This window comes from Mustela nigripes, chromosome 8, assembly GCF_022355385.1.
Source record: "Mustela nigripes isolate SB6536 chromosome 8, MUSNIG.SB6536, whole genome shotgun sequence".
Taxonomy (NCBI): Eukaryota; Metazoa; Chordata; class Mammalia; order Carnivora; family Mustelidae; genus Mustela; species Mustela nigripes.
The window spans coordinates 70136949-70157677 of record NC_081564.1 but is presented as its reverse complement, the minus strand read 5'-3'; the positions used below and the strand labels follow the sequence as shown (position 1 = coordinate 70157677).

At 37.2% G+C, this 20729-nt stretch overlaps 1 protein-coding gene across 1 annotated transcript in view; it reads right to left on the bottom strand.

Moving 5' to 3' along the window:
* DCC (DCC netrin 1 receptor) overlaps nucleotides 1-20729 on the bottom strand; it is a 771150-nt gene that overhangs the window by 430280 nt on the left and 320141 nt on the right. Inside the window, exon 7 of the mRNA XM_059408072.1 lies at nucleotides 19103-19223. Within this exon, the coding sequence (XP_059264055.1) occupies nucleotides 19103-19223 (121 nt within the window). The remainder of the gene's footprint in view (nucleotides 1-19102; nucleotides 19224-20729) is intronic.

Genomic DNA, 20729 nt, shown 5'->3' with positions numbered 1-20729 from the left:
CAAGGACAAGACAGAATCTGGTAAGCTTAGATGGAACCCATGGGAGAGACTGGGATCTGCTTCAACCTTTCACTGTCTCCGTCTCATATGTAAACATGCACTTAGCCCAAGAGTTGGAGAAGCTGAAGCGGGAGGTCAGACATGAAATGGAAGGTAAGGCTGCTGTCTTGTGCAACAGGGGAGCAAACATGTGCCCTGCAACAACCCTCATAACATTAAGAAGTGCAGCTCTGGCTCTGTGTTTACCTGCTAAATCTTATACAAGATTTCTCTTTGGACCTACACTAACCTAGAACCATTTAGGGAGGAAATCCTGGGAAAATTTGTTTCAGCTTGACTAACTGGTGTAGTAAAATTCCACCATATCCATGTCTACCCTTTGATATTTAGATGTCTGTACACAGAAAAAGGCTGTAGGCACTGATTTCTGCTGACATCACTGCAGCCATTCATTTTTTCCCCCAAAGTCTCAAATATCTGGAAACACAGTAGGAGAACTGGACTGTTAACACAAGTACTCCATAATGTTCATCAAGTCTCTATGCATAGGTGAAAAAAAAAAAACACCCTATATTTTCCACACGATTCTCTCTAAATAATAGCATATTATCACAAACTCTTGGTATCTTTATGTCTTTAAATTTACTGTGAATAGCAAAGGAAGTTAAAATGTAGTCATTCTAACAACTACTATGCAAGGAATCTTGCTAGTTATCAATAATACATTTGAGTCAGTAATATTTTCCAGATCACAGAATGTTCCTTGGATGAATCTAACAAGTAGTCAACAACAAACTAAAGGTCTTATTTATCCCTCGTATTCTTTTTTTTTTTTTTTAAGATTTTTATTTATTTATTTGACAGAGATCACAAGCAGGCAGAGAGAGGAGGAAGCAGGCTCCCTGCCAAGCAGGGAGCCTGATGTGGGGCTTAATCCCAGGACCGTGGGATCATGACCTGAGTCGAAGGCAGAGGCTTTAACCCACTGAGCCACCCAGGCGCCCCTATTCCTTGTATTCTTGACAGCATCACACATTTTAGGAGAAACTGGCCCAACATGCAGTATATACCTTTAATATCATCAGCGCTCATCCATGTTGCTAACCATCTAAACTATTGTGCTATGCTTCTTCAGGCATGGAGGATTTCACATATCAGGAATCAAGTCTTTGCCAAGACAACTTGGATACACGACATCTACTACAGTAAGAACGTATGGAATACAACATGTATATCTCATCCACCGTCATCACTATGCCATCTCAAGCCCACCAACTGTCATTCCCATTTGGGACAACTGAAAAAGAGAGGAATGGGGGTTTGGGGAGAGAACATTGTGTTAAAACCCAGAAGGGGAAAATAAATGGTGTGAAGATGATGAGGAGGAGGAGAAGGAGGAAGGGGAGATGATGACCATGTGATAATGAGGGTGGCTTTTTGGTTTTGTTTTGTTTTGTCTTTTTTTGGGGGGAGGTTATTTTGTTTTGTCATATGTTGTTGGTTCATGATATCTTGGAAAAGTTGGTGGAATAAAAGGTCAAGGAGAAAAGGATTTCACGATTAATTGCTCCCTAGTAAAAACTATTATGAAGGAAGGAATGGTCCAGTGTTATGGGGATAGTAAGATGTCGAAACCAGTGAAGTGCAGAATTTAGGGACCCACAGAAGCAGGTATAAATATGGCAAATAAAGAATGAGTGAACAGAAATCCAATAAGGCAGGACTCATAAGACAGATATTGCTAGTTAACTAATCCTAGGCCAGAAAACCAGGGTCAATGAAATTACAGTATGAATTTGCTGAAGCAAAACAAACAACTTTACATACAGCACATGGAAACTATGAGGGTGAGACAATTTTAAATGTTTCTAAAAATCAAGGGTTGAAGGAGTCAAAGCAAAATATCCATGATTACTATTTTTTTTTTTTTCCTAATTTGAGAGAGAGAGACAAAGCACCAACCAGGGGAAGGGCAGAGAAGCCAACTCCCCACTGAGCAGGGAGCCTGACTTGGGACTTGATTCCAGGACCTGAAGATCATGACCTGAGCTAAAGACAGACCCTCAACCAACTGAGCCACCCAGGTGCCCCATGATTACTAATTTAAAATGTCATTGATGTAACTTTATTTAACGTGTTGCTTAGTTACACAGACTTTATATATTTACATATTTATTTTAATTCTTGGCTACCTGATGCAGTTTTTACTTTAGAGGACTATATTCTGCACCTATGATTTTTGTTAAGAGCTTTGGTAGGCAAAACTCTAACATATATAAAAGTGGAAATTAATTAAATCAATTTTAGATTATAAAATGGTAACAGTGAAAGAGAGACAGGTCTGTTGGGGAAAAAGTTCTCTTTGAAGGATTAAATTTTAATCACCAGGAGAGATGATTAATAATAAGGCTAGATTCCATCATAACTATATAAGACTTTTTTGTTCTGTTTACAGCCAGTTTACAAGGTTAGTTTACATATTTTCAGATGTGAATTAAACTATTTACTACATTTAGTGTTTTCAATTTTAAAAATAGAATGAGGTTATAGACCCACAAGGCCTATACATTGCATAAATTGATAAGGATGGGGTAGTTTAAAGAATACAATTGAAAGCCCACATCGAATCTTATGCTGAAATAAAATTCCCATTACTGCTGCGTGGGGACCAATGTGTTCTCCTTTGACAAGGACAGATTTTAGATTAAGCACTCTTAGATTGTAAATTACCATTCTTGATAGCAGGCCTCCCCTGCCTATGGTGCCTTAGAGAGACAGGACAGGCTGTGAAAAAGTGTAGATCTCAAGAAAGCAAAACCCTGACTCTTAACCATCCCCAACCCCCACGCCCAAATTCCCATGTTTCAAGAGAAGGAATAATAATGTGAAGACACTGTTGAATTTAAATAGGAATAAAGGACATTATAATTACAAATCTTAGTAGCCATTCCGAGAATGATTGGCTGACATGTCCTGTCACCAATTACAATTACATCCAATTTGGCCACCCGAGGTAGGGAAGGTGGGGGCCTGGCTAAGAGAGGCACCACTCCCGATTCATCTTCAAACTTGCAAGGATTTTATTTTACAAATTCGTCGCATAGAATCCAGGTTAAATAATTAATATTTAAATAAGGTGGAGATGACTTTTTTGAACAAGGGAAAAGAAGAAGTGGAGGCTTCACAGACACAGGGTCGAGGTCTTTTATTTTTCATCCTGTCACTCAAAGATGAAACATTAGCATCACCACCCAAAAGAGATGGCTTCCACTAGGAGATAACTGGAGTTCTTAAATCCCTGTTTTGTTTATTTTCGACTGCATTTTAAAAATACTAGAATGGTAAAATGATAATACATTAAATTTCTTATTTTTTAACCAAATCCCTCATATCAAAGTGAGTCCACGTATAGGTATGACATTCAAGGCATGGTAAACAGGTATTTATTTCCTAGAGCAAATATATACTGCAAAATCAATTTGTGAAGTCATTACATAAATCTATATTAAACTATTTAGTCTATATTTAACACTATAACAAGGATAGTCAGAGTGAATTAAATGGATTTTATTTCCAGATGGCAGGAAGCCAAAGTTAGTTCTTTTATCTCTTGGTTCTAATCTGTGTCTGCCACAGACAGAAGGAGAGACAAAGAAGAGAGAGAATAAGAAGAAGTGATCACTTTTACTCTTCTGATAGGTAAGGGCTAAATCGAATCAATATGTTCCAGCCCTGGCAGTGACAGGACTCAGTGATTATCTTATGTTCATGCATAACCCTTTAACGCATTCTTCCAAGATGGCAGCATGATGAGTCCCATCTTCAATGCTGGGTAAAATACGTTCAGCAAGGAGGAATGGACTCATCAGGGGGAGAATGATTCACTTATATCCTATCAAGGAACTAAGGATACATAATAAGGCCCTGTCAACTCTCCCTTAAGCTTTTCATTACCATCAGGGATGCCAGTAACTCACAGGATTTCCAGTCAGCATCAAACACTCCTTTTCAATTCAAAGGCAAACTGCTAATCACTTCCTCTTCCATAGGATTCTTTGAATTTATCTTTCTCTCTAGGAGCAGAGTTGCCACTCAGTTCAGACCATAACTATTTCCCTCTGGGGATATTACAAAATACCTGCATTTTTTTTTTCCTTCTGCTCCAGTCTTTTTAATATACATGACAGAATATCGCTTTTCAGTCACACTGTTAATTTTGCCTATTTCAGTTATATGCCCTGAGATCTTTTAAATATTTACCTCTTTTGCCTTTACCAGGTGCTTGAAATACAGAGACGACCAAGACAGGAAACTTCAATGAACTCAACATCCAGGCTTTTTCTGTCAAAATACATTTAAGTCACTATGTGGTGTTCTACTTTTGGAAACAATGGCATTGCCACTTATTTAGTTAAATCAAGAACCTATTGATTCATCAATATATATTCTCTGTATATTAATAAACAAATCTCCATGTTGTGAAGATCTTCTGATACATCTGCTCACTCTTTCTGTACTAGTGTGGTGGGTGGCCTTACTCTGTCTAGCTTCACCTCTTGCTGATACACTTTCCCAATTGGTTTTGGTATTTCCAGCCCCTCCTCCTGCTCCTGCCAGTATAGCGATCATCGACACTACTTCCCGAGTTATCTTTTAAGAACACCAATAGCATCCTTTACATTCTAGACATCAATGTCCCACGTAGCCTAGACAAAAAGCCACATGTTCTTTACATATTCAGAAAGATACTCTGTGATCCAGCCTCTGCATCTCTCTCTCTAGTTTTACTGAGCCACGCACACTTCTCTGAACATATATTTCTGCTTCTGTGCTGTTTCCCTAGGCTTGGGAAGAAACATTTCTTCTATCAGCCATTTTCCTGCCCTTCTTGACAGCTTGGCAAAGTCACATTTCTGTTTCAAAGTCCATCTCAGCTCAGAGGTCAGATCCTCAGCAATGAGTTCCTCTGACTCCCATAGAAAGAACTTCGTAAGCTCCCATGGTACTACCCCCTCCACCTTGTATTTACATACTCCCGGGACTCATGGTGATGATTTGTTCTGCTCCAAACTTCTCTATTAGACTAGAAGCTTGAGCGATTTTACTTAGCATCTGTATTCAGAAAATAGGAATAACTTCTAGGATAATGGTTTATGTGCAAGAAATTACATACTTGGAATGAGGTTTTATTGTTGTTGTTATTGTTCCTGATATAAAAAGCAAAAGGTATTTACCACTTCACTCAGTTGAATTTCCCCAAGGATCATGTTATCCTTTCTAGGCAGGTGTGGTAAAGACCTAAAATATCTGGTAAGAATTTGGGCTCAAAGGCTCATATTAAATAATGAGAAGTAAGGCTCATATTTGAAAAGAAAACGGGTGACCCATTTGTCAGAAATCAGACATGGCATTCATGAGATCCAAAGGCTTATGTATGGGCCACAAATTCTGTTATCTCTTGCCTCTTTCTATTTACGAAATCAAGAACACAAGGCAAGAATAGGATATAAAATAAGCTACATAGTATTTTCACTTCCTTCTTCTTCCAAATAACTGCCATGCTGTTAAGAGAAAATCCTAGAGAAAGAATCATTCTTCTCCATTCAAAATAGTTTATTTTGCTTTTGTACATGTTCATATACATAAACTCAGTTGACATCTTTCAGAACTAAAGAACATTTTACCTCATTACCAGGTAACTCATCATTTAAATAGGAACTAGGACTAAAAAAATCAGGAAATATGGGAAAACGGCTTTTCTCTTTGACTTTTCTTGGCTCACAATGCATGTTTTTACTTTAGGGATGGGTTATTTTTTATTTCAAGTGAATTTTGTTATGTTCTACAATATATCAAACTCAGATATCATCTAAATAAAAGAAATATGTGTTGTCAATATCGTCAGGGAAGGTTAAAGTCATCTAAGGATTCTTGGTGAGTATTTGTCAATACAAATAACAAGGACAGCTATAAATCACATACATTAGTCATTTAGGCTTGTTAACTAATTATTTTTCTTAGATGGAACTACATCATAGATTAAAGACTTATGTGTAGTTATTTATAAGAAAGAAAACTGTTCCCCTCCTTTTTTTTTTTTTAACCTATTTTAGAAACTGGAACTTCTCTGTTTAAACAGGAAACAAAACAAAACAGTAAGTGAAAGAACTTTTCTAAACAACAGAAGCCTTGAGAGCATGACATGTGGCACCGCTGTCCTCCTCCAATAGGGTTTGAATAAAAGACAGAATAGATGAAGCACTGACTATATTAGAATTTCAGGAATATTAATACAGAGAACTGTCTTTAAAGGGCATCTACTGCCTCTTAATTTTCATTACAGTCTTGTGAGTCTTTATTCATATTCTGGGTATTTGGTAAATGCTAAATAATTAATATATCATTAAATCATTCTGTCTTAATTATATTTGATAATTAGGATTAGTTGTGTCAATTTTTTTTTTTTTTTGGTTAAATTACAGATTCCTGGGTAACAGGAGTTCTGTGGTATTCACTCTTAAGACTCAGGACACATTCTACAATTGGCCCACACTTAACAATGATTTCTAGAACTCTGGGAATTCAGGCAGATACCATTCATTTGGCAGAATTTTAGGCATTTTAATTAATTTCAATCTCCTCTCCTTTATTAATAACTCCCAAACTCTTATTAGTAACTCTCCCAAACTAGTCTGATGAGACCCAAGTAAATATTAAACATCATGCATTTCCTTGACAAGCTCCATGTGGTAGACCAAACGTGGGGGGACATCCACATTATGGCAGAGTAATAGAAACAGCAGGTGTGCAGGTCAGACGATGCTGGCTGAGTGGCCTTGGTCAGTTAGCTAACTTCCTTGAGCAGCACTTTCCTCACCCACCAAGTAAGGGGAAAAGAACTGTATACCCTCCATAGGATTCTTGAGAAGAATCAGTTAATACGGTATTGTAAAGCCCTGACTCAACATGGGGGGCCCACTAATAAAGATTGAATAGTGTTTTTCAAATCCAGCCCTGCCACTTTATAGCTGTTGGATATTAGCAAGGTATCCGATCTCTTTGAAGCATAATCTTCTAGTCTGTGAAGTGTGAACAGTAATATATTCTGCACCAAATTATCACAGAAAATAGAATAATGCATATGAAGTGCTTAACACATGGTACCTGACACAGGAAGGTTTTGGAAAATGCTATTCTCATCTGTGCTCTTCTTTTCTTCTGTATTTATATAAATCTTACTCGAAGCAGGGCTGATTAGAGCTTATTAGCATATCCTTCCATAATTAAATGGTGTTTATTTTCCTGTATTTCTAAGTTTCTCGTTAGATTTAAAATAATCAAATACAAAAGCCTTATCTCCTAGTACCTCGTAAGTGTCCAAGAGGCAGAGAATACTCCAAGTTTTTTATTTGAAGGCTAAAGTCAAAGGCAAAATCATACATTTCTAAAACCCTTGTCATACTTCAGTATATGTCACTTGTTGTTTGATGCTTTCTTAGGACCTGTGTACTTTGATTTCTCAAATAAAAATAATATAGTAGTGGGACACCTGGGTGGCTCAGTCAGTTAAGTGTCTGCCTTCAGCCCAGGTCATGATCTCAGGGTCCTGGGATCGAGTCCCACATCAGGCTCCTTGCTCAGCAGGGAGTCTCTTTCTCCCTCTGCCTGTCACTCCCCCTGCTTGTGCTTGCACACTCTTTCTCTCTTTGACAAATAAATAAATAAAATCTTTAAAAAAATAATATAGTGGTCTTTTGAATTATAAATATAGAGCTAGATTTAGATTTAAACTTATTATAAAAGTTGAGTCCCATAGTGTATAAAATAATTATATTTGACTTTTTATATTTTATTCCACTATATACATATTATATATATTTATTCTACTATATATTAATATCCCATTATTTATATTTTATATTCCACTTACCACCATAGCATGTCATACCCTGGGGGAATGGTTGAGGTTACCCTTAGAATCCTAAAAAATGGTAATTCCTATCATATTTTAAGTTAATTTCACAGCCTGATCCCTACAAAAATCAGAGCAAAACTAGAGAATGACAGTGGACAACTACAAATTTAACTACGTGGTAGTTCCCATTCCATCTACTGTGTCAAATGCTGTACCTTTCGGTAAGCAGATTGACATAACATCTCCAGGATAATATAGTTAGCCAGAGTGAAGTGTTCTTTCTTATCCCTGTAAGAAAAGACTATTGGAACATTTCTCATTCACTAGGAATAAAAAGTCATTATTCCTTTTCAGTCATATCTCAGGGCTACAGTGACTGTCCCATGTCCTGTCATAAAATAGTCCAAGTGAATCTGCACCATCCAGATATTTTGTAGCACACTTCATTTGGCAGTTATGTTAATGACATCATGATAATCAGAGAAGGTGAGTGAGAAATGGCCTATAGATGGAGGAATTTTGTAAAACACATGCCTCAGCAGTGGCAGGCAAATCCTATGAAGGTACAGTAGCCCATGATACCAATGAAGTTTTTAGGGGCACAGGGCTTGGAACAGGAAAACACAAGACCTATAAATAGGGACAAATTACTGGACTTCATATCTCTAAACACGAAGAAAAAAGCACAATATCTCTCAGACATTTGGGTTCTGCAGGCAGCACATTCTGCTCCTACTTATCAGATAATATGAAACACTGTCACTTGTGAGTAGGGCATCTGGAGTGGAAACAGGTATTGTATCCAGTCCAGGCTATGAAGCCAGTGGTTCCACCACTTGTGTGATACAACCAAGTTTACTCTTAAGTATTAGAAGTATTAGTGGTAGATTGAAAAAAATCTGTGCAGAGATAATAGCAGGCCCTCATAAAGGAATCACCCTTAGGGTTCTATTGCAAATCCATGCCATCTGCAGCAGAAAATTATACACCATTTATAGAATGGGTTCTGGCAGAATACTAGACCCTGTTGGAACAAGAATGCCCAACCATGGGATAATCAACTGACCAAGTGGTATAACTGATCATCATGAACTAGGTTATTAGAAATGACTCGAGTCAAAAGGCCAGGTGGCACCATCATCAACTTAAGTAAGATTAAAGTGTTATATTGGGCATCAGGCACAAGCATGACCAGAGGGCATAACAACAGGTGACCTGTACAACCACATTTTCAATCACTGTTGTATAAGTACCTTCGCCCTCAACTTACTCTTATGGCTAAATGACTGAGAAAGAAAAAGACCAAGCTTTGTCAGCTTTGTATGTGGGTGCATTCAAAATAGACGGTTGCAATACCACAGCTTCACTTGGGTATAGCCCTAAAGGAGGACAGTAAGAGAACCTTTCCTGGAAGGCAGAGTGTTGAGTATACCAGGTCATCGATCTTATATGAAAAGAAAAATGGCCCAAAGTAAGAATATATATATGGACTATGAATCAAGTCAAATGGTTTGCTTGATTGACTATGGGTCTGGAGGGAGAGTGGCTGGAAGACCAGGGACAGGGAGGTTTGGAAAAGAAGGATGTAGGTGGATATGTGAGAGTGAATACCAAGTGTCAAGATCTTTGAATCACATCAGATTGTATCCTGCTCTAAAGAGGCACTAAACAATCAGGTAGGTTTGGTCTGCTAATAAACAAGACAAATGCTGAACACTCAATCAGACACCATTCCTTGATGAGACAAACTAGCCTATTGGTGATGTATTATTTATATTGAACCCCTTCTGTTCTGAAAGGTGCACAGTTCATCTTGACTGGGATATACACATGTTCTTCCTTTCCTGCTCTCAGACTTCAGCCTGCAGCTCTGAGGGCTCACAAAGTATGTGAGCCACCATCATGAGATCTTGCAAAACACTGCAAAAGATTAAGTAACTCATTTAATTGCAAAAGAGGTGTGGAATGAATACATGACCAAAGGATCTCCTGATGCTATCATATACCAACCACTGTGAAGCTGTTGACTTGATAGAGCTAAAGGACAGCCTTTTGGAGGAGCAACTGAGGAAACAAGCCAGAGATGATATCCTAAGATGGAGTGCCTTTCCCTAGGGTGCAGTGTATACTCTAAACCAAAGACCATGTCCCCAATAGGTAGAGTACATGGAAACAAGAGATTGAAGTAGGTGTGGTCCTGCTTACCATCACGCCCACTGACCCAGCTGCAGTATGTGTCTTTCTTACTCCTGCAACTCTAGGCTCTGTGGATTTAAAATTCCTAGATCTCAGAGGAGATGTCACTGAACTTGAGTGATCACTGCTGCCTGGTCCTTTCAGGCCTCTTGTGACAAAACACCAGTAGGCAAGGCAAGAATAATTGCCCAGATCATCAGGAAGAGGAGGAGGGAAAACAGGGAAAACCACTAGTGGCACTCAGGTCATCTGCTGGAGGTGTCTCTTGGTACTCTTCCCCAATTTTGATGGTAAGTGGACTGATATGTTTTCTATGACCTGTGAAGGGACAGGACTTTGAGTCATACCACTTGATGGGCTAGATAGATTGGCAGAGGTGCTAGCTGGGGGGGGGGGGTGAGAAGAATATATAAGTAGGAGGATAGAAAGAATGAGTACCAGTTTCAGCCGTGAGACCAGTTGCAGTTGCACTGGAGGAGGATTTAATTCACACCTCTAACCTTCCTCGTTTCCCCAGGGAATAAGATCAACTTAGATTCTGGAATAGTTATTTCCAAAATATATTACAAGAAGCAAATAGATTTAAATGGGACAAGGGTAGGACCATAGTGGATGGAGCAGTACACCATCCAGGGCTACCTTTCAGGACTATAGCACTCATTCCTCCAGCTGGAGGGAGTGATAGTGGCTGAAGATTCCCTACTGAATCCACCTGTAGTGATTGCCTTTAGCGAAAGAGAAGACCTCACTCAAGGCCACACTCATTTTTGGGCATAGATAGAAATGACTCCTCATGCTAACCCAGTTTCAAAGCTTCTACTGGGATCATCTGAGATATCTGTTGTGACTATATTGTAATTGTAATTCATGTCTTCAAATTATGCATATGAGTGCCATTTCATTATAGTTCTATCAATGTGGATATTATCACCTTCATAATTAAAAATTAGACCCATACAATATTAACTAATTATATATACTTCATAATTATTACATTGATAACTTAAAATTTTCTAATAATAATGTATCAGAAGGAATATATGTAATTGCATGTGTATGGTGTATGTGTACACAGACACTGTTATCAGAGAGTGATTTATATGTAAAATATAGAAACACAACAAGCATGCATCATTTGGGTTCCCTGTAAAAATCAAGATTTTTTTTTTCACTTCTTCACTATGGGGTTAAAAAAAAAAAAGATCTAGAATAACATCTTTGGTGTCTTTACCACCAAAATATGTTATGATCAATATTTATGAATCTATCAATTCTTCCATATTGTATGGATTTAGAGTTATCACTTGTCTCAGGATACTTCACATTACTGAAGAATTCATTTCTAATTTCAAAGTCTGCCATATAGCCATATCCTCCTGATTAGTACTGAGCTTATTTCCTACTTGAAGCACATGCTGAACCAGGGACAAGATGAATGACAAGCCTTTATTTGCTGAGAAACCTCTGCCGACATAAAACTGGAATGAGCAAGTCATTAAACTGATACAGCCAACCTTTCCACCGGCAGTCATTTTCAAACAGACCTTTTCCCTTAACCTTGTCCACTGGCCTAAAAACTTAAACTTTGAATGGGCACTGTTGTTGAAATATCTGCTTATTAATTCTTTTCTTGGAAGATGGGAAAATATACCAGAAGAAAGCTATCATTGTACTCATCCCAATAAATGCCTGCTATTTTTCTTGAGAAAACAAACCAACAGAAGATTTTATAATAACTAACATTTGGTAGCAGTTTAGAGCCTACAAATCTCTTTTACATATATTTATTGCAATAAATCTTCAAGACAGTCACCCACTACATTTTACAACTGAGGAAATGTAGACCTGGAATGGTTAGGCAACACAATCTGTGATTCTGTCCGTACATATCTACATACATATATACAGATGATATACATATAAATATGCATATACATATGATATACGCATGTATGTATATGTGTGTACTTATGTATATATACACATGGATATGCACACATATATACATATGTTATATATATACATATATTTTATAGCCTATTGTGGGTTTTTTTAATGAGTTCTTTATTTATTTGAGACAGAGAGAGAGCAAGCATAAATGTGAGGGAGGTGCAGAGAGAGAGAATCTCAAGCAGACTCCCCACTGAGTACCGAGCCCAATGCAGGGCTCAGTCTCATGACCCTGAGATCATGACCTAAGCCAAAATCATGAGTCAGATGCTTAACCGACTAAGCCACCCAGGTACCCCTTCCATTATGTTTTTAAACTTCTATAGGTAAATTAGCAAAGGATATAGAGATGAGATTTAGGTGCATCTCACCTAGCGTATGAATGTTATATGATAAAAGATCAAACTGATTTATGATAAACTCTGAATCCTTCAGGAAAAGTAGTAGTTTGAGTATCAACACTCTAAGTCAACACTCTAGTTTGAGGTAGAAAATAAAAGAGCATAGACTACCATCCTCTTATTTTATCTTCACCGTGGCAAGCAAAAATAACATTCAGTAGATTGAACACATTCATAGCCATATATACTGACATTATAAACTACCTTGAAAATTCCGGTTCTTGTATCCTATTAGCTACAGTTAATTTCCAAGGTTTATAAGAGAAAATGTTCATGGAAAACTTAGGGGTATAATATCACCACACTGGTAAGATGTTTCAAAAACATTAAATTGACTTTTATTCATTTAGACTCAATGATGGAAAATGAAAGAGAACGTTTGTGGTTTTAATGAGTATCTCAGTTTGTATGAGGAAAACTGTCCAATGACTTACTTTTTAGTTTGGATCCACAAACACGTTAGTCTAGAACATGGAACTGGCTCTTCTAAATTACGTACAGAATTTCAGGAACAATCCCACACTAACTACAATTGAGCATTTAAGTCATAATAACCCTTTTTATATGAGAGATAAAAATTCAACTTAACTGACCATGACTAATAGGAGATTGAGAAGTACTTCCTGTTTGCTTTAGTTACATTCTCTCTTATCTAGTCACTGGTGTGCTATTAAACGGACAAATTCCAACAGATTTTAAGTGCTAAGACTAACTGTACAATTTTTCATTGTTTCACACAATATCACTGAATTTACTATGTAAAAGTCAATGTTGAGTAAGAAACACTATAATTGGTTGCAGCTAATATACAATTACATGGGTGAGCATCCAAATATTACTTTGGTCCATTTGGATTTCAAGGCATTCGTCTCACATGGAAAGGGAACAAGTCATAAAAACAGATCAAAAAAGAAAGAAAAAAAAAGCCAACTCATCCCCCCAAAAACAACAGCAAAAAACAAACTTCTGATTTTATGCCTTAGTGTTCATGACCAGACTTAAATACTTTTAAATACTTTTGCTAATTTTAGGAGATATATATATATATATATATAAAGTTGTTGGCAATTCAAAGTTGTTTTTGACCAGTAACCTTTCCCAAAAGAGGACAGGGAATTGAAAACAATTCACATTTTCCTAAATGCCTAGCCAATATATTTCCCCTTCTACAGTAGGAAATTCTATTGTGTGTGTGTGTGTTTTTTTTTTTTACCAATATTGGAGGAGAAAAACAAATAAAATAAAACCAGATTAGAAAGCATTCAATATTAACATGAGACACATAGTCCATATTTACTTCTATGGAAGGCATAATATGATGTTTTCCCTAAGCAAATCTATACTTAGGGAATATTTATAATGGCATATATTCATTTTGAAATTTAGCTTTTTTGTGCACATTAAAGCATAAAGAATGCAAAAAAAAAAAAGAGAGAGGAGAATATGAAGAATACATTATTTCTTCCCATGGCAACTTTATTCTATCTTTACCCATTTCTACCTTTAAATTAAAAATATTCCAGACAACATAGGTCCCGATCATCACCACATTCATTTCCAGTTTCCTGTCCTTCCACTACCCTGGCCAACAGTTAAGTATTTTCAATGACCCTCACTGCAGACCACTGCTAGGAAACTGAACACCATCCAGCAGCTGGAAAAAGGAAAACTAACTCAGAGATAATTGATACCTTACATCTATCTTATCTTTCCTGTCTTGTTCCCTATCTCACACACCCTCAACAAAAGAATATTGTTAACTTTTCCACCCAGCTATCAAATAGTTTTCTTAATTTCATTACTACCTGCCCACACTACAGTTTACTAGGTGATACCTTGATACTAAATAGTTCATCAGCAACTGCTATGCCAATCAGATCATAACCTACTGCTCATGTGTTTGCAAATCTGCCTATTGAACCTTCTTGTTCTTATGACACCTAACACATTGACTCTTCTTTTCTTTCTTTATTTCTTTTATTGTGTTAAGTAAGCCACCATACAGTACATCATTAGTTTTTGATGAATTGTTTAATGAAAACTATGGACTCTCGGAAACAAACTGAGGGTTTCAGAGAGGAGAGCGGTGGGGTTATGGGGTAGTCAGGTGATGGATATTGACACATTGAGTCTTGATACTTTCTGGCTAGTCTATGCTCTGAATGGTGGACTTGGAGCTATAGTTCACTTGGAAAAACAACTTCTTAAACCAATGTGCCCTCCCCACCCACCCAAAAAAAAAGTAAATAAATAAACTAAAACAAGCAACAACAATAAAGCTTTTCCTTAGCTATTAGAAGAGAATAATAGATAATGCAAGTAATATAAATCAGGTAAAGTATTTTAATTTCCATTTACAATTCCATAATATGCTTAAGTCTTTTTGATGTATATATACAGTCTTAAGAATGCAGGCTTTCATGCCTCCTGTGTGTGTGTGTGTGTGCGCGCGCGTGTGTGTGTGCGTGTGGTATATGTGTGTGAAAGAGAGAAAGAGCGAGGCAAAGAGGCAGCAGTCTGGTACTGTGTATATGGCGTTACAGTGTTACATTTATACTGTTAATATATACTATATACTATGTTGTTACATATATAATATATATATATATATATACACACATATATATATATATATTATAGGACTTCCTATAGTAAAATTGCCATTGATCTTCTTGACCCCTGCCTAGGGGAAACCATGTATATATTTTACATGTTACAGTATACACATCTCAATATTTTTCCCAAACTTATTTTCTGGAGAGCAAAACAAGTCATTAACTGAGTTTAATTTAGTAGATTATGTTTACTTTATTTCCTAAGTCACTAATTGCTAAGGTGGGAATAGCTAACTGTATATAAAAGACTATGTTGAAACTTCATTAGGCCTGTGTAAATACCCATTAACAATGGACACTGACTTGAACGGGTCATTGTGTGTGCTTCAGTGAAGAGCAGATGGTTATGGCTACCAAGAGGAACTCTCTGCCACAAGCCTGTGGACTCAGCCCAGGGCTGAGCAGCTGGCAATGCGGGTCCACAGTGTGCCTCCAAATACATGGTGGCCGTTTATTGTGGAAACTTAAACAGAGAGGGCTATGTTCTGCCCGCTATGGTCAGCCTCACTGCCGAATTTACATTTCTAGCTGGGCCTCTCCACCATCTGTGCATGTGGCCCACACTGCAGCTCCAAGGAGCTGGAGAAGCATGATTTGAAGGTCTGATGGAACAGCCAGGAAAAAAAGCAATCCATCATTTATAAGGGGGGATGTAAGACAGTCACAATCATGTCCTGTCACGCTTTCAGATTTTTATCTTCATTTGCTTTTACTTTCATTCTAATCCTCTGCCAAATACAATGAATTCTGACCAAGAGTGCAGAATTCACCGATAACACTTTACCATCTACCTGGAAGAAAGAATTACCCGGATGCTCCGAAGCTTTCCCTCATGAAGAGGTAAATGATTCTCCTCCTGAGGGGAGCCTTGCTCTGTATGGCCACTTAGACCTAAATGACTTGGGGCCCAGGTGGAAGGCAAGATGCCAAGAACAAGCGGCTACCCTCTGAACTGAGAGCTTGCCAGGAGAAGCGACGTGGATGCTTGTAACTGGTTTACAGAATGGGCGGAACTGCTAGAACTCTAAGACACAACAGTTGCATGTCAGCCTGTGGCCCACCTTCACACGCACTCTAGCAGATCTATTTCCCAATCCTGATAGCAATCTGGGCCAATCCTCTAGTCCTGGGGTCTTAAAGTATTTAAAAAGCCTTACCTTCAGGTACTAAGGACAACAAACAAAAACAGCACACACACACACACACACACACCCTCACACACTCACACACTCACTCACACACACACACACACACACACACACTCACACAGAGTAAGGCTAAATCAAAACATTAATCTGATGTTCAATTTACAGTTTCTTCCCACCTAAAAGAGTAGGCCTGAGACCAAAAGTGTGGATAAAGCAGTGAGACTGTCTCTTGTTTTTTTTTTTGTTGTTGTTGTTTTTTTTTCAGTTTCTTAGGTCTCTATTTAGAGATTCTATGAGACTCTCTATTTAGAGCTTCTCTGGGGTCAGACAGGAGCGAACAGTCTTGCTTTCAAAAGTGAAAAGCATCCACAAGCTTCTTTTTTGTGAGGAGCTCTGCGGGTTCTTCAGAGACTCCTGCCCTCACCTCAGGAATCCCGACACTGGACTTCCTGTATGACCTAGTGGGCTGTCGGCACCAGCTCCTCAGTGCAGCTCCCTCCTGGGCAGTGTCTATCTTCTGTTGGGAGCAGCTTCAGCAGGCAAGCCCTCTCAGGCATGATCCTTTCAAAACAACTCCAGATCTGATAGCTTCAAGCACAACTCCTATCTTTGTTCTTCCCTAAGGTGGGAACAGAGATTCTCCCCACAGCTGCCTTCCCCTTTCTCTTCCTGGCATCCTTGTGGACAGCTCCAGGCAATTTCCAGGTTGCATAATTTTTCCAATTTCCATTTTTACAAGCAATTCCCAGTAAAATACACACACACACACACACACACACACACACACACAATCTGTTCAAGAGGTTTTCCTGATGTTTCCACAACTTGACTTGTGTGGAAGGGAAAACACCATGATCATCTCTAATCCTATGAACTCAAGAACTTCAGAGAATTCTCCATTCCTATGAGCAATTGCAGGGGATTGCCACTGGCTGTGTTTGGTCAGTGCTAACAAGTCCTAGGAGAAACAATTTCACACCTCCTTTTAGAAATATGGGATTGCTTATCCAGCATTTTCCTCAGCATTATGGCCATAGCTGAGAATCCAGGTTAACCAGAATTCTCTTGTGTGGGGTCATACTGTTATTACTAAAGAGACGGCGCACAGTCTTGAAAGCATGGCTCACATTAGAGACCGATGTTAGAAGTTCTTTTTGTCCTACTTATCCCTTACTGTTCCAGCAGAATAGAATACACACTAACACTGAAAGCACAGTAAATGTAGGGAAAAGAAATAGTCCACTGGAGAAACTGGCACTCTTAAAAGAGTGTTAACTGTCCCTTTTAATTCCTAGATAATTCTTTTAGTTCCTTTACTCATCTGAGACTGTTCTATGGTTGCTGCTTTTGTTTCAATCAAGAAAAAAAAAAAAAAAAGGGAGGGTCATTGTCATGAGGAATACTGTGAAAGTCTGAGAGTCTTCAAATAGTTGGTTAGGGATGCACAAATATAAGGCATTCACAGACATATTTTAAGTGATAGAAGCCAAGGAAAGGCTTTATTTCATACTTTTAAGTTATTTTCTATTAAAAGGTAAAGTGCAGGAGTGCCTGGGTGGCTCAGTGGATTAAGCCACTGCCTTCTGCTCAGGTCATGATCTCAAGGTCCTGAGATAGAGCCCCGGCTCTCTGCTCAGCAGGGAACCTGTTTCCTCCTGACTCTCTGCCTACTTGTGATATCTCTTTCTCTGTCAAATAAATAAATGAAATCTTAAAAAAAAAAATAAATAAAATGTAAAGTGCCATAAGAATAGTGAGTCACGGCAAGAGGTAGGAAATTTGTCTTGAAAAGTTGTAATTAAAATAATCAATATGTGGTATGAAAGCTTTCATAGAAGACACTAACATTTTAAAGTATCTAGGTCTATCTAAACAAGTTTTCCATAATTATTTTTAAGAAATGGATATTATTTTTTTTAATTTTTTTATTTTTAATAAACATGTATTTTTTGCAACATGGGGGCTTAAGGGGGTAGGGGAAAAATGAATATTCTTGACTTTCTTTAGTGTTATAACATTTCAGAGAAGCTGACCAATTTGTGGGGTTTTTTTTTGTTTGTTTGTTTTGTTTTGTTTTTCTTTCTCTTTTCTTTTTTTCTAGCAGGATATTTTGGTTTTGGAGATAATACGTGATACATCTAATATACAGTTATGATAGGTTTTCTTAAATGAATTATTTATTTATTTACTTGTGGGGTGGGGAGGGGCAGAAGGAGAGAATCTCAAACAGATTCCCCCACCATATTAAACTTCTGAAAGACTACAGGACAAAATATAATAAAAAGTTCATAGATTATATGCTGGTTAATTGAATGTAATAATAATAATAAATAAATAAATAAGTAAATAATAAGGAAAAAGACAAATTATCAGAATCTATTTTTAAAAAATAGAAAAATGTGTTTATTTTCAAGTAATTGTTCCTGGTATTTTTATGCCAATATCCATGATTCAAGACTATATATATATATATATATATATATACACACACACACACACACACACACACACACACACACACATCTCTCTCTGTATTCTAAGTTTATCTGAAATACTAGAAGAAACACAGGCCACAAAAAAATGTGAGAAGGTAATAATTTAGTGGCTGTTATCTTGACAACCAGAAGTACATACTGTTCATGATGACTCTAGCTCACTGGATGGCGATACATACCCAGTTTTGTAGAAAGAATATCACATCAACATGCATGTGTACACCTTAATAAACTAAATAATTAAATAATTAATATTTTTAAGATTAAATAATTAAGTAATTTCCAATTGACGTTGAGAGATAGGGAAAGCAATATGGATTTCACAAGTGGACCAATCATAGAGAGATTAACCTGTGCCAAGGCATAGTTCCCCTCAACTTACCAGGCTTAGGGACAATGAGCTGTGCACTGGTCTGGACATTTCCAGCTTCATTTTCAGCTACACATTGATAAAAGCCTTCATCTGACTTCACTACTCCAAGGATTCGTAAGTTGCTTCCTCCCTATAGAGAAGAAAAAAGCAGGTCCAATATTTTAAAAAGCAAAAAAAAAAAAAAAAAAAGACAAAAAAAAAACCCCAAAACCCTCATAAAAGACAAAATGAACATAAATTTTGATAAAAGTTCACAGAAGAAGTAAGAAAGAAAGCCATAAGAGTTCTCAGTCTCACAGATATGTCCTATGTCACTTGGGAAACGTCACAGATTCCCAATACCCTGCTGAATTCATGTGCATACATTTAACCTAGTTCTGCAATGAAAACTATACTCATAAAAATACACATCATCCTCAATATCTAAATGAGCAGCAACAGAAAGCTCTTTGATTAAATAGGCAAGAATCAAAAGTTAGCATCAAAAGAAATGTCATTCTTTCACTTATTATTGAAGGAAAATTGGGTTTAGCAGCTGTTGGGGAAAAAAAAAGAAACTGATTTTTGCAGCTTCTAAAAGACAAAAAAATCTAGGTTGGATATTTTCTGGAAGTGTTTACTGAGAAAAAAAATCTGAAAATCCTTTTAAAATTGTAATTGCTTTGACATGTACCCTTTTGGGATTTGGAGTGACGGTATGGTGGATATTTTACACCATGTCATTCTTGTTATAGGACCAAAATGCTTTACCTTCAGCAATCCATAAATTAAACATAGCAATATTAACTCCTGTTTCATATAAATTGAGCAACCATCTTTTTCAAGGATGGATGATAAAATAATCTGGAGATAGCATTTAATTATACTGACTCAGTTTTTCTTCAATATTAGTGTAAGAATTAGTTCAGTAAGTGAAATGTGTTAAATCACTTCCCCTAAAGTCATTAAGAGATAAATATTACCTCATGGGGAATTCTTAATTGTTTTTAGTGTCTTGTAGTCAATTCTCTGCTGAGGTAAAATTCTGAGATAAAGCTGACTAACTTCTAATTAACAATCCTCCTATAAGTTACTATTTGTGTTAAATGTTACTGTGTGACAGACAATGGCTCTCAGATTTCTGGAGCTATTGGGGAAATATTTTTAAGCACAACTTCATGTGAACAGGGCTCATATTGTACATTTTCTTTTCACCTTAAGAAAAGAACATTTAAATAGGTTGGGTGTAATGAGTCATTCTGGGAGAAAGATTATTCAAAGTGTAGAAAAAATAAATGTTGTATTTTATCATGTGTCCTTAAGGGCACTCAACAATTTCCTTTATATGCAAGTAGCATATATTCTAGGCGGACACAACACATTTCAAGTTGCCCCACGGCAGGTCATTTTTAATTCAGTGGTAGCAGAAATAGCATTGCACTTAAAGGAACTAATGGATTGGCGTGGCATTGAAAAGTTTCATTTTTTCCCTTTCTTACATTCTTCCCAACCAATTAAAAAAAAGTAACTAAAAGTGAAAATACAGTGGTGATCAAAGTAATAAAGATATATTTTAGGGATGTAGTCCTTAAGAACCCTGGAAGTATGACTAGACACATGCATGGGGAGGTTATGGAAGTTCCTGAAAGTCAACTGA